General features: G+C 42.0%; 1 protein-coding gene across 3 annotated transcripts in view; it reads right to left on the bottom strand.

Moving 5' to 3' along the window:
- Nucleotides 1–15073, bottom strand: part of LOC138548314 (vitamin D3 hydroxylase-associated protein-like) — a 340529-nt gene that overhangs the window by 37675 nt on the left and 287781 nt on the right. For all 3 annotated transcript variants that reach the window (XM_069642268.1, XM_069642269.1, XM_069642267.1), the window contains exon 9: nt 11695–11792. In XM_069642268.1, coding sequence (XP_069498369.1) covers nt 11695–11792 — 98 coding nt within the window. The remainder of the gene's footprint in view (nt 1–11694; nt 11793–15073) is intronic.

Raw genomic sequence — 15073 nt, forward strand, 5'->3', positions numbered from 1 at the left:
AAACATTACGGCAGAAAGACTCATCCCGTACCTTCTCCCCATTCTTGATTCACTTCCGGACAACACAGACCCAGAGATCCTAGTTGAGGAATATAATAAAGCCATGGCCACAGCACTGGACCTCATCGCCCCTCTCAAACTCAGACCCAGCAAACAGAAATCACACCTCAACAAATGGTATACACAATTCCTCAAAAATTTGAGGCAACAAAAGAGAAATTGCGAGACTACATGGAAAAAATGTCCCTCAGCTGCTAACAAATTCAATCTTTCTAAAATAACTGCACTCTACAAAAAAGAAATATACATGGCCAAACGAACTTCCTTTGACTCTCGCATATCATCTGCCAAGTCCAATATGAAAGAACTCTTTTCCATTCTCAAAGAAGTTGAAACCCCCATACTACCCCTTGACACCTGCACCAAAGATAAAAACGAATGCTCAGAAATTCAGAATGCCCTGGCCAATAAGATCAAGACCCTCCAAACTAAAATCTCTATCAAAAAAGCGACCTTAAAAGACTTGCCCCCCTCCAGAAGACCTGACAAGTGCGTAACCACAGACCCCACCCGTTTCAAATTTTCAAAAGTCAATACTCTTGACGTAGAAAAAATTATCTTGTCCTTGAAACCCTCCAACTGCCAGGGAGACCTCTGCCCAGCACAGCTTATCAAAGACGCTGCTCGCGATCTTTCACCCTTCATTACGAAACTGATCAACGCCTCTTTCACCACTGGCTCCATCCCCACGAATCTAAAACAATCCTGGGTACTTCCATTACTAAAAAAACCTACTCTTGACCCAGCCATACCTACCAATTACCGACCTATAACAACTGTTCCCTTTTTACTAAAAATCCTAGACAAGGTCGCCTACGCTCAAATACAGAGGCACCTGGAAGAACACTACCTCCTAGGATCCAGACAATCAGGATTCCGCCCTCAACATGGGACTGAGACTGCACTCATCGACCTGAAAGCTCAGATTGACACACTTAGGGACAAAGGACAAGTTGCCTTGCTCCTCCTCCTTGACCTTTCTGCTGCTTTCGATCTGGTCGACCACTCTGTCCTATGCTCACATCTCCACACAGCAGCACACTTCTCGCCTGAGGCCATCTCTTGGATCACCTCATTCCTTAACGGTAGAACTATGAGGGTCTTCTCGCCCACAGCTGCAGCAGATCCCATACCCATCACTTGTGGTGTACCACAGGGCTCTTGCGTCTCCCCTACACTGTACAACATATTTACCAAGCCCCTTTTCGATGATCTGGATCATCTTGGTATCACCTACACTAATTATGCAGATGATACTCAGATCCTCCTTCCGCTTTCTGGAGATTATGGAAAGGATTTGGCCTTGCTAAATAGGGTGTACATCATCATCCAGGCATGGATGGCCACTCACGGACTATGCCTGAATGATGAGAAAACAGAGCTTATAATCATGGGCACAACACACAGTCTAAGGAAACTTAGCCCGGCCTACAACTCTTTCAAGATAGATGGGAACAACATTAAAGTTGGACAGGAGGTTAAAACGCTGGGTTTCTACTTAGACTCTAACCTCTCCTTCAAAAGACAACTGAGTTCACTGGCATCCTCATCTGCATACACGTGCAAACTTATCCGCTCAGCTAAACCATTTCTGTCAGATACCAGCTGTCTTACAACCGCCAGAGCCCTTATACTATCCCGCCTTGACTACTGCAATGCCCTTTACCTAGGATCCTCCAAGGCTACCACTAGCAAGATACAAACTCTCCAGAATAACGCCCTGAGAGCAGCCCTAGGGATCCCCAGAAGAGAGCATATATCAGGACTCAGTCAACAGAACAATTGGCTCTCCACCAGAGATAAAATTCTCCTAAAAACGGCTTCACTCACCTACAAATCCCTCAACAATGCCGCCCCGATCTACCTGATTAACAGGTTCCATAGACAAGTTTCCGCGAGACCCCTCAGAACGGCTCACAAAGACTGCCTCTCTGTCCCAAATTACAAACTCGCCACCATAGGAGGTAACAGCTTCCCGGTAAAAGCAGCCAAACTCTGGAACTCTTTGCCCCCTAACCTTAGAGCAGACATGCCCTACCTGAATTTCCGCTCTAAGGTCATCTCTTGGCTGAAACTGAAGGACCTCCCAGACATTTAAATGCCAAGGTTTTTCCTCATGTGATCCGTACTAGTATGCACGCCACCTCTATTGTGTATATATTGTATATATTGCTTGTATATATTGTATATATTGCTTGCTTTCTCTGCTATTCTGTACATTCGCCCTACGCCAACTCGTACTTTTACACCTTGTAACCAAGTTTCGCATATTCTTGTACATGCTGCGCCCTGATACCCCTGGGTATAACTGCGCATTATAAATAATAAACTAAACTAAACTAAGCAGGTCCTAACACACATGAGCTACAAGATAAGCAACAGTACACACTTTAGATCGGAATAGGAGTGTAGAAATACTTTGAATGGGAAAAAGACACGTGGCAAGTTTTGAAAAATGTAAATTTGCTGCAAAATTTCAGTATGCGATTTTTGATCAAAACGGGTCAAATACCGGTTATTGGTTGTGGATGTAGCTAAGGGTCCTAGGTATCAGTGAGAGTTGAAATTAGGTTTCTATCTATAAAATGAAGAAGTTATTGAAGTTATGGAAGTTTCAGTTAGAGGTGTTTTTGAAAAATAGGCGCGAAAATGAAAACAGAAATTCAGTTTTAAAAATGACAGATTGGCTTTACTACACTATGTTAATGACTATGAAAAAGAGAATGCCACCCATGAATCTCCACAGTTACTCATGGCCACTCGTAACTCTTCACGTGTGATACTCTAGTTTCCGTTCTGTATGGGAATTACTTTATTTTTACCCAAATCACTAATGGGTTATGGTTTAATAACACAGATGAGAGAAAAATCAGTGCAAGAATGGTTCTGACAAGATTAGGGTTCTGAAGATAAAGATGGGATAGGTTGAGATTGGGATAAGACAAGGTAAATATACTATGGGTCACTGTTATTCCTGTTGATACTTACAGTCCACTGTACTTAAGATTGGACCGTCAGGGTTATGGTGATCGGATTGGGTCTACAGGCAGCAGGGCACTTCTGGAAGGATCAGTCAGCTGGGCAGTTCTGGTCAATTTGGAAGGCACCTCAAATGGATTTTGAATGGATTGGCCCTTCTGGTCACTGGACACTGCAGATTAGCAGGATACGAGTTTCAGCAGGCAAGCCTTAATGGTAGCAAGCTAGTCTGGATCAGAATTAAATCCCCTCAAGTTTGGGATGGTTGAATTTGGGCCTAGCTCAAATGAGTTCAGCAATGCCAAGGCCAGGATTCTGCAAAAAAGTCTGGAATCAGCTGCAAGATGAAGAGTTCTGGAACAAAGCACTGCGTGGAAATCTGGATGTGTCCGGGAAGCAGTGTGCATCTATTTGTGGTGAAGTTCCTATATTTATCCTACCAAGTGACATCACAAAGTGTATGGTGTGGGCAGAATTTCAAAACACACCCCCACGGCTGTGAGTGGTCCAAGACACTTGCCTTGTTCTGGTTGGCAATGAGAACAGAGCTGTCCTCTTTATGATGGGATTTAGGAACTTGCACATTAATTTTGACGAAAACATAACTGTTGCACAAATGAAGATTTCTAAAAGGATGTCCCCTAATAAAATCGGACACATACATTGCATATTTGATGGGCTATTTTCACATTCAATCCCCATCTATGTGAGAGCGGTCTTTGTCATTCTATAGCATTTTATCAATTTTAATCATAACAGTTTAGACTAATAATTTCTAATTCAGAACATATCTGGGCGATTATCACTGCAGCATGAATATACAATCTTAGACTTGCAGCATTAATAGTTTTGCTACAATTAGGGTAATGTCTTCAAAGCAAGGGCCTAAAAGTAGGTTAACATCTACCAATTTTTAGATGTATCCTCCTTCAAGTTGCACAGTTAAAGAGTTTCAAACTTAATCGCAAATAAGGATTTAAACATCAAAAATTTCGGGGCTGTTTTTTTTCCTTTGTAACTTCCCTTTCACAGGCAACAGCTGTCACATTCCTTTGATCAGGGTGGTGTGACCTCCTCCTTGAGAGGGAAGCTCCCCTGTAGAGATCAGTAGGCAGCTTGCCATTGTCCTTGGCTCAGCCAGACACGAAAGTCTGCTGTGTTCTTTGTTGTCAATATGCGGAAACCATTAAGGCTTCCTGTAGAAAAGGAGTGTCAATTGAAGTGTCAACTTTCCCAGGCTTTGCACTGTCAAGTCAGAATTAAGTATTTACTTAACTCCAATACTGGGTTGCTTTAAAATTCACTTTAAGGTCTTTCATTTAACACATATAAAAATAAGCACAGTTTACCAGGGATTTGAACATTTACAGAATTAAGCCCTTCACAAACATGCTGTTAAATAGGTGAATTTTGCAATTTCTTCAGGAAAAAGAAACACATTTAACTGGGATTTTTGCATCTTATTTTCTTATGCAGCAGACACATTCAGCTCAGCATTATCCTGTCTTTGAATGCTTGAAATTGTCTGCAATCTGGAAGTAAGTATTCAGCTTATTCTTGCAGCCTTCTCTGCACAGCTGAAATTGATATGTTGCCATTTTTAATCCACATTTTTCCTGTGTAACTGAAAACAGATTGTTGCTGGACTGGTATTTCATAAAATACATTTCTCAGCTGCTGTCAGTCAGTGAGGCCCGGTTTTCTCTGACTGCACTGGATGATCTGTGGTATCAGCACACTTTTCATTTCAAGAGTTCACTTGGAAAATGACTGAAATTAGCATCAATACAGCACTTTGAAGGTTGTAATTGATTGGGAAAACTGCATTTTAAATTCATTTTCAGATTTTAGTCCAATTCTGTGGCCTTGCTTCATGTGACAGGTAACAGCACCCACTGGCATTCTCCTGCAGAGAGTCCTGTTTTGACACCGACTTTGACTGTGTGTGGCAGGGTGGTGCAGCCTTTTTGGGATTTATGAACCATGTGCAGTTTTACAGATTTGGCGCATACAGGGTTTAGCGCATCCATTTTTGCCTGTTTCTTTCCCCCATTGGCAAAGGGGTATAGTTGGGCGCATTGGCATGGGTAGAAATATCCCACAGGAATATGATGCGTATAGCCTTGCCGCAATGAGTTAATGATCTGGTGACTTAGCCAGATTAGTGGACATGCAGGGACCGCGTTTGTATATTCCTCTTTCATTCTCCTGACAAACTCCTGAGGTCACCTCTGGTCCCACCTGTGCCTCCCTTCTATGTAGTCCTACTTGGCCACGATTGGTCCGTGTGATTAGTACACGTGACCCGAATAGCTTAATGTTCGGGAGCTGCATGCTACTTTTTGCCGCAGCTCTCACAGACAGCAAATCTTACTCCCAGGTGACTCGAAATGGGTTGGATGTGCCCGCACTTTTCTCATGGTTTTGCATTTTGTTTTACTTTGTGTTTCTGGGACTAAACATACGACTTGAATAGCCTTCCAAAGCTCTTTAAGAATATATAAAATATACTGGCTATAAATTACAGGCCAATACAGATGTGGCCATGTGGAAAATGTTGACCAGAGGCCATATCCACTGCCAAGGTTTACCCGCAAATGGGTAAATACTGCCAGTGCCTTCAAGCAAATGGTTAACTGGCATATTCCTACACGGAATCGCACAGGGAGATTTCTACTTAGCAGTAGTTTTCCAACAAGTTTGAAGAGTGCCCCCTCATGCCATCTCCTATGACCCAGCAAACAGTGCCCCCAGTCCACTTTACAGGGAAATAGATCTTCCCAAACACGCCAAAAAAGGTCTATGCTGGTCTTAAAATGAGACAATCCCAAAAACAGATGCTGAAATATGGTGCGTGTGATTACCAGAGAATCAGATCACGAATGGTTGTTGCTTCAGGGGTGCTAAACCCTATACACGGAAATATTGCTGGCAGTGAAACCAACATATTTAAATCAGTTGTATTTTCTACTTATATTTATGACATGCCACAAGTGCCAAAAATGTGATTTGACTAGGACTCAATGGCACAGTCATTTCGGCATAGCATTAATTCAGAGTTGGCTACGTTTCTTGCAAAAATTTATTTTTACATTTCTTTTATTGTTTATTGGCTAAACAAGTTAACCTTAGCAAGAAATATTTTAAAAATCAAAATACACAATTGAAAGATTAAAACCAGAAAAATTAGAGGACATTAAATTGCACGAACAAATATCATGCAGTACATTGAGCTTCAGATTCTTAACAAAACCTACTCAAAGAACATTTTCTACACTTAAGCACCACTTCGAGAGATCGTCCAAGTTCATATAATTAGTTCTTTTAGAACATTTAGAAAAGGAAATTTGTCGCTAAGTACTCAATTTTGGACAGTGAAGGATTAAATGTTCCAATGTCTCTATATATTCCTCGACATTGCAGAAGCGACAAATAGGCTTCTCATCCTCAATCATGTTATAACACTTCAATATTTCCCTTGTGCTACACAAATTCCATCTAATTCTAATCAAAACACCCCTCGCAGATGGACAGGGGAAAAGTCTCCAATGGGCATCCAAGAGTCCTGAGGCTTAATTTTCATGTTTCAAGTGACTCATACTTTTTTGTTCATTAAATTTATGTACAATACAGGACCATTCATGCTTCATTAACTGACGTTTAATATCCCCTGGGTTAGATTTTAAAGTTTCCTCATTTTTCCGCAGATCATATAACAGCTTCCCACAGGTCTCCCTCAATTCATTTATTGTGTGCACCTTATTCGCCAACATCATTGTGCTACAATTCTCATACGACGACTCTGCGTGTGGGTACAAGATTTGATAGTAACACAACAACCACTTCCATCTGATCATATCACTTACCCCACAGATATCCAGATCGTATAAAACCGCCGACCTAGGTACTGCATCTGGTATTCCCATCACGCTATGCCAGATCCTTCAACCTTTAGTAAAACAGGTAAGATCCACACCGGGTAGACCCCCTCCCCCATACGTTATTTTAGGAATAGCCACAGTGGTTGGAAGTATGAATTTGCAAAACTTATTTTCTATGTATTTCATTTGACTTATGATATGTTCCCCTTTTCTGAAAAGTGATTAATCATATACTCTTTCTTAGGCACACATGAAATATATAACCCAAGAAAAATCACTTCCTGTACTTGGTCCAATTTGCAGTCACCCATATACCAACTCCGCTTACCAATACCACTTCTCTTGTTAAATGTCAATATCTTAGTTATTTTTGCATTCACCTTCAGGTAATTATCAGTTGCATATCTATCAAAGGCATTCAGTGCGTGTTGTAAGCCCACAACAGTGGTATTTAAAAGTACAAAATCATCTGCATAGGCGATCCATGATGGTCTCAAATGACCTATCTTTGGTGGTGCAAATGCCACAGCATTCATTTCTTCCCCCACATCTGATAAGTATAAACTGAACAGTGTGGGGGCCAGAATGCAACCTTGTCTCAAGCCATTGTTAACTGAAACTTCTGATGCCACACTAACTTCTTCATCCAAACGGACCCTAATTATTGTAGTCTGATAGAGTTGGATGATACGTTTTAATAATTCTGGAGGAATACCCTATTGGTTCAACTTCCACCATTGCCTATTTTGACTCACCCGGTCAAATGCCACGCTGAGATCGATAGACGCCACATATATACTGATACCTGAGTCTTCCTGTACCTGATCTTGTACATATTTCAACAAGAAACCATTCACTGCCATTCCCAGACCTATCTGCCACTTTTGCAACTTTCCCACCCTCATTGCCCATACTTCTAGTTGTTCCAGTAGAATAGCAACTAAGATTTTGCTATCTGCGTCAATGATAGATTTTGGTCCAAAATTCTTAGGATCGTTTCTCGGACCCTGTTTATAGACTGGAATAATGTTTGAATAATTCCATGTTGTTGGTAAACAGCCTGTTTCTATGATGTTTTCGAACAGAAATGACAGAATGACCACCCATCTGCATGGATTCTTTTTTTAAACACTATTAGTTAGCATATTAGGGCTGGGCACCTTCGAATTAATTGCTCTTAAAATCAATCTGTATACTATTTCTGGTGTTAACACTATTGCTGGATCACATGATTTACTCCTGGCACAGTGCCACCCCCATTTCCGGCCGCCTGTCTGGATCCGGGGCATATAACGTTGTAAATATGTCAACCAGCCTTCCTCAGACACAGCATTTACTTGGTGTTTATACCCCCCCCATGTACCATCATATCAATCACTTTCCAGAAATCAGCACTACTTCTAGATAGCAGTATCTGAAGCTTTGTTTCTGCATCCCTCCATTTCAGTCTAACACGCTGCTGTTTGGATCAGCACTTATATTTTTCACAGGCTGTCCCAAGGAGCTCTTTCAATTACTTTTATTGCTCTTCTAGTTGTTCTCAACTCTCTCTTCTTCATAACAACTGCCAGATCATATTGGTGTGTGGTCGAAGCACTTACTAATAACCTTTTAGTGGACCCCTCATTCTGACAGCTTGGCCACATTCGCCCTCAAAGATTACACATAGTTGTCTATGACAAAGCTGTTTGTATCTAGATTCAGCCTGTCCATATAGTTGTGAAGTCTAGCATTGTATTTCTTTATATTTCTCCCCCCACTTCAATCTATTACCTTTCACATTATTTGTGAGGTTAATAGGTTATATGGGTCTTCAACATTCCATTTGCATCTCCAGATCACAGCTCCAAAAGCTATGGTCGCTCAGGGGGGTTGTAATCACATCTAAATTGGTACATTTCCCATAAAGGTCACCATCCATTAAAATATAGTTGAGGGTAGAGCTGCTCGTCCTCCTGCTCCATGTTGGTTTGCCAGGGATGTCACCTTCCACAGTCCCAGTTAGCTTAAGTAAGTCCAAGTTTCCCAAACGTCTCAACCTACGAACACCTTGCGGGAATTTCCTTGAACCACAACCAGCCCATCTTCCACATCAATGCAATTTGAATACAAGTCATTAGGACAACCGCATTATCCTTGTTCTTCTTTACCAGCCAATTACGAGCCCATTTTTCTAGCCTCTCTAACATACTATCAAGGGAGCAGTTTCCTCCATCCCAATAGAAGTTAATTAATAAAAAAAGAAAACTGTTCGGCACACCCTCACGAGTTATACTAAATTCCGTGGCTAACGAACATGTGCCCATTTCAATAATAACAATATCATGAACACCTTTTCCAAGTCTGAACAAGTTCAATATGACACCCATCGGCCTACCCCAAACTACTTTCTGAACTGGGTCACCCCTTTTAACAGATTTGGACCTTTTATCTGTAGCTGTAACCGGGTAAATACAGCCCTTCAATTTAGAGCACCTATCCTCTGTAGGGCCAGAGACACCAACAACATTTTTGGTCTTGCTCTCGTGACCATACGATTTTAGGCATTCATTAACCCTGTGCAAAGTATTTCGGCATTCAATTTTCTTACTCCTACAAGGAAGGATGTTCTTGGAGACAGAAATATGCCCAGATACCAATTCCCCTCCCACTGGGGAAGTAGCTATTTTCCTTCTTTGGATTTTTCAACTAAATGTCAAATTACCTCCTTGTTCTTGGACATCAACTATCAACGGGGAGGTAGCCACTTCACATTTGTCTTGCACTGTGATCGTTTTATCAACCTCCCATAAATTCGCACTCCCCACCCCCAAGGGCAAGGCACCCAAAGCATGACATCTCTTCCTCCCCCTTTTGCATTATCCTGCAGTCAGATTCAAACAGGTCCTCTTCCTCTGAAAAACTATCCAGGACTATCTTCTTTGCAGATTTATGTTCTTGTAGAGCCTCCTTAGAAGCTATTGGCATAGAAGCCAACTTACTAACATTTGCCCTCATGTTTACCACCGCATACGTAATGGAGAGATTCCTGAAGAAAACTTTCAACAACTTTTTATTCTAATTGGATGAGGTTGAATTCTTTGATTTCTTTGCCTTTAGTAGATTTATGTGTTTTGTCTTTTGTAGGGCCTTTTTGCCTTTGCGCTGCGAGGCCTACAGCACACCAGCTAATTCATGATCTTCATTTCGTAGTGGGGCCCCAACTTTTATTAGGAGCGGTCCTATACCTTGCTTTTGTTGCTCGATAGAAGTGCTTTCCGACCCTGTGCCTCGTGCCTTTCCCCATACTAAAGTCAATCTTGTTCCTGCTCTTTTGCCCTATGTTATCCTCCATAGGGTCAGGTACTCTTACATCCTCCTTCGTGCCTGTCATACTCTGACCAGAGTACTCTAACAACCATACTGCTTGCGACAAATCTGATATTTCTTGTGTTTGTGACCTTTCTTGTACAGGTATTAGTGCTTTTAGAATTTCTACGTTTGAAGTCGCTTCCAGACGTCTTTTTATGCGTTCCAAAATAATAGTATGTTTTGTACTTCCATTTTTATGCCTTCATACTTAGTCACAAGTGAAGAGAACACATAGCTTAATGCTATGACTGACTTTTCCACCCTCTCTGGTTTCATATGATCACTTCCTGCAGATGGTAGGTCAGCATTTGCCGACGCTGAATTACTGGACAGATGTTTATGTTCTTTAGGATGCAGGGTTGAAATAAAAGACGAAACTGAGATCTGACTACAAAGATTCAGCATCACTATTCAAGAAGAACCGGGATCAACAAATGTTTTCTTTGACCAAACAGGGAGTTTTCAGATTGTTGTCCAACATCTCTACACTCCCATCAATAGTGAGTTATTCGGCTGCACATCTAAGCCTTTAGTCACCACCCCATAATAGATTTCCAGGCCCTCAATTACCTATTGCCCATCCACTTGCAGTGACCTTGCACCAGCCTGCCCCACGCAGACAGTGACAGGGGGAGATTTCATGCCATCTCCAACATTTACTTTGCAATTGTCTGATCAAAAGTTTTAGTAGGGCTTAGTAATGCATATATGAATTACCCAAGTGCGTAGGAGCCCCACTGAAGTTTAATGGAAAGACACTTGCTGTGTAGGTCAACGTCAGATGTCCGGGTCTTCCACACTCACTCCTGCACAATGGCCTCACAACTGTGTGATGTTGCACATGAATGCGCGCACAAACACTGTTTATGTTGTCCGCCGACAACAGATGATCAGGCAGGCTTCAGCGAGGACCGAGCAAACCGAATCTCCCAGGTGAATCAATTGATCACGTAGAAAGCAATGCCGTAAGCACTAACAAATATCCAAAGTGTACTGTAGCCCCACTGCCTCACAACTGTGTGACTTTGCTTCTTGCATAATGAGCCCTAAATTGACAATATTGGGTCCGTCACTGAGATGCTCTGTAAACTCATTTGCCGATTTCACTTGGTTATGCATAGATTATAGTCATCATACAGGACTTCAACTGATGGGCTGGCGCGCCAAACGTGCAATAAATGAGGCGGGCATTTAGTCGCCCGACTCCCCACCCCTAGGATAATTCAAATTAGTGTAGTCCTAGAAGGTAATTTGGTATAGTGCCCCTCAAGCAAATGATCTACTGGCTTATTCCTTCAAGAATTCTCACAGGGAGATGTATATTTGGCAGTAGTTGTGAAACAAGTTGAGAGTGTCCCCCTCATGCCACCTACTATGACCAGGCAAGAAAGACCCCTTAGGTTATAAAATTATATCCACTTACAATTTTTCTGTTAATGTTGATCCTCCGTCAGCAAAGAATCCCCTAATGCAGAGCTCGTTTATGGCATATTCTGTGCGAGGTGGATTAAAGATGATCAGCTGTGGGAAAAATAGGTTTATATGTGTATTAGGCATTCTCTGCAAGTCACATAATCAAAATAATTCTTATTGACATAGCTTTCAAAATTCAAGTCAATCAGTGTTCAAAGCATGGAAATAAAGTTCAAATGTGCCCTGGTGAGGGTCGATGTCCATGGCAAGAGGAGACAAAGCTTCTGCATTACTCCCTGAGCCTAGTATATGATATGATACGATAGGTTATCTATAACGCGCTTAATACCCAGAGGTTTCTAAGCGCGGATCCGGGGATCGAATCTGTGTTGCTCCGTCTCGTCTTGCTTCGAAGGCGAGCACGTTGCCCCCAAGCTATCTTCCCGAGAAATGCTAGGAGATGTATGTCCTTCCATAACCAAAGTGGCCGGCATCATGAAAATAAAGAAAAGGGTCCAGTCAACTGGATAATGTTCTTGATCAAATGGAGTCATAAATGTAGGTATGCCACCTTGCATGGAAAACCTTTGAAATTACTGAGCAACGTGAATTTAATATCCTCACAGTTTAAAGAGTACAAGCTGTACACAGTGTAAAACATGAAGAGCTAGCTCTGCCTCCCCTCCTCCTCACCCTTCTTCCCCTGATCACTGTCTCACGCGTCACCCTCTCACGCCCTCTTTATCGGTCTCAGAGGCATGCTGTCAAGTGTGAGCTTCATGGAGCCATCCCAGCTGTTGCTGACAAAGGCCAGACCATAGAAAAAATAATATAGATATTATGAACTAGGGGGTAGATGGTGCTGCAATTTTGTGGCTAAAAGTAGCATGAGAGCTGCATCAAGGGAAGCATCCCCGGAGGTGTTGACAATCCCGGTATTTGGAGACCTACATTATCGTCACTAGTGTCCTGCTGATATGTCACTATTGGCCATATGTGGGGAGGTGCACAGGAGACACGGATAGGCTCTGTGGGTGGGGGCGTAGTTATTACAGATCCTGTAAGGTACTAGAGGACTGACTGGGCTTCAGAATGTACAACTGTGTTTGTGATTTTATATGGTCTGTTAATTATTAGTGTTTGTGCATCCTGTAACAAATATAGAAATACAGCAGCACCAACAACTAGTGGCCGGCTCATAAAATCAAATATCGCCTTAATGTTTACAAAGGAAACAGGAAAAGGAGAAAGGACAATTGAGAGACAAACTGGTCAAGAATAAAATGGAATGATTTAGTTGTCAGAAGAGTGTAAACTGGCCCCTTACTAGTTTACAGTTCCCATTGCTAATCTAATTATGAGAAAGTTACTCGTATCACTGAGCAAAGCACATTATCAAAATCTATGGTAACCAAATAAAATATTTTGCGAGGTTATCATGCCAAGAAGGACATCCTTGTACATTCCTAGTGTACTCTTAAAACGCCACAATGAGAAAGGGGAAGGGGTACATCACAAAAATGATAGTTCCTAGCTCCTTTCCATAAAACCAAAGAACATTTTGGGATTGTAAAAATGACCACAGATCTTTATATTTGACGAACAAAATTGTGCTAAAAGGGTGGTTTGCATGAATCTAAATACATAATGCACATTCGGTGTGATGCTCAAAACAATTACCATAACATTTAAATCTTTGAAACCATGTCTACCTAGTCGCACTGTCTTAGGAGTTGGTTGCGAGGGTAACGTTCTTCTATCACACCATTGACTTCAGAGAGCTCAATTGAGCCCGGGTTTTAGAAGAGGTGATATGATATTATTTATATAGTGCCTATACACAATGTGTTTCAAAGCGCTTCACGACAAGGGGGGGGGGGAATAAGGGAAAATACAAAATATTCTTACAGGCCATGAACAACACAAATGTGAAATTAACTATCGTCCTCGGCCTGACGACGTTTCAGATACTGCAAGAGCTAAAACAAAGATAGGAAGGAAATGGGAAACAGACAGGTGACTACTGTTCTAGGCCTGACACCATTTCTGGTAGAGCTGGAGGTTAACAAAAGGTGAGGGAGGGGGGAGGAGAAAGGAGGGAGAGAAACAAAACAAGCCACTATCGTACTAGGACTGATGACATTTCAGATAGCACCAGAGGGGCAGGGTGGGATAACAAGTAAGGGGGGGGAAACAAACATTTGTTACTATCATACTAGGTCCAGGGACACATCTGATAGAGTAAGTGAACAGAAAAAAGTAGGCAAGTGGGAGGAGAGAGAGAGAAGGGAGAGAAGAGAATAGAATAAAAACAGTGAAAAGAGCAGAGAAGCAGAGGGGAGGGCGAAAAATCTTTCAAACTGCAATGTTCAGCCAGTGGATCTGCATCACTGTTCTCATCTGAGGCTGTTCCTGGTATGGGCATTGTAGAAGAAGTGCAAGCCTTTTTATCCCTTTTATGCAGTTCTTTTGAAGTATGATCAGTCCCCAATTTATAGGCATCCTTAGAGAATATATATTTCTCAGTCATCATCTAAATGAGTGAACCCAGAAATGCTCCGGTCGACCGTACACACCAAATGATTTAAATACAGGACATCTTTGGACCTCCTCAAAGAGTCTTAGTTTCATCACCAATAACACATAGATGTAATGCAGGCAAATATACAGACTTCCAAAAAGAGTTTCAAGCAAAAGTCCTTCTTTAATTGCAGTGCCTTCCGTCGTCCGTCACGCCTCATCAAGGGTCTACACAGATACAACCACATCACCCCAGCCCTCATCAACCTTCACTGGCTCCCACTGCATGTACAAATCACCTACAAGTCTTGCTGCATCATCTATAAGGTGCATCATCTATAAAGACAGTCGCGTCCACAAGTCAAACAGCTACCTCACATTGAAAGCCAGCATCTCTGGTGGACAGCGCACCACTAGAAACCAGGACATGTGCAGACTTGAAATCTGCCGCTGGAAAAAGGAAAGGACCAGAAAACAAGCCTTCTATGTCTATGCATCAAGACTATGGGACCGCCTACCAGTCAGCATCAGACTCACCCTCAACCTACTACAATTCAGAAAAGAACTGAAGACCCTCTTCTTCAAGGTGCCTATCCTCAACACCTAGGCCATCAAGTCGCCCCCCGCACCACCTGACTCACTAGAGGCCGGCCAACCCTTTGCTCCCTGCCACCCTGTACAGCTGTGCCCCTCTGTATCATACCCCCACTATATATATGTTCTGTTATACCTCTGTAAAGTGCTCCATTGCTTCTCGAAGCTAGACCCGCGCTCAATAAATACCATATAATAATAATACCATAGTAATATTGTGGGAAAAATGTAACCATTTTTACTGCTGGAAACTTCAAGCAGATCAAATGTTTACA

The sequence above is a fragment of the Ambystoma mexicanum genome, chromosome 1q (genome assembly GCF_040938575.1).
Source record: "Ambystoma mexicanum isolate Mex_15411 chromosome 1q, UKY_AmexF1_1, whole genome shotgun sequence".
In the NCBI taxonomy this organism is placed as follows: domain Eukaryota; kingdom Metazoa; phylum Chordata; class Amphibia; order Caudata; family Ambystomatidae; genus Ambystoma; species Ambystoma mexicanum.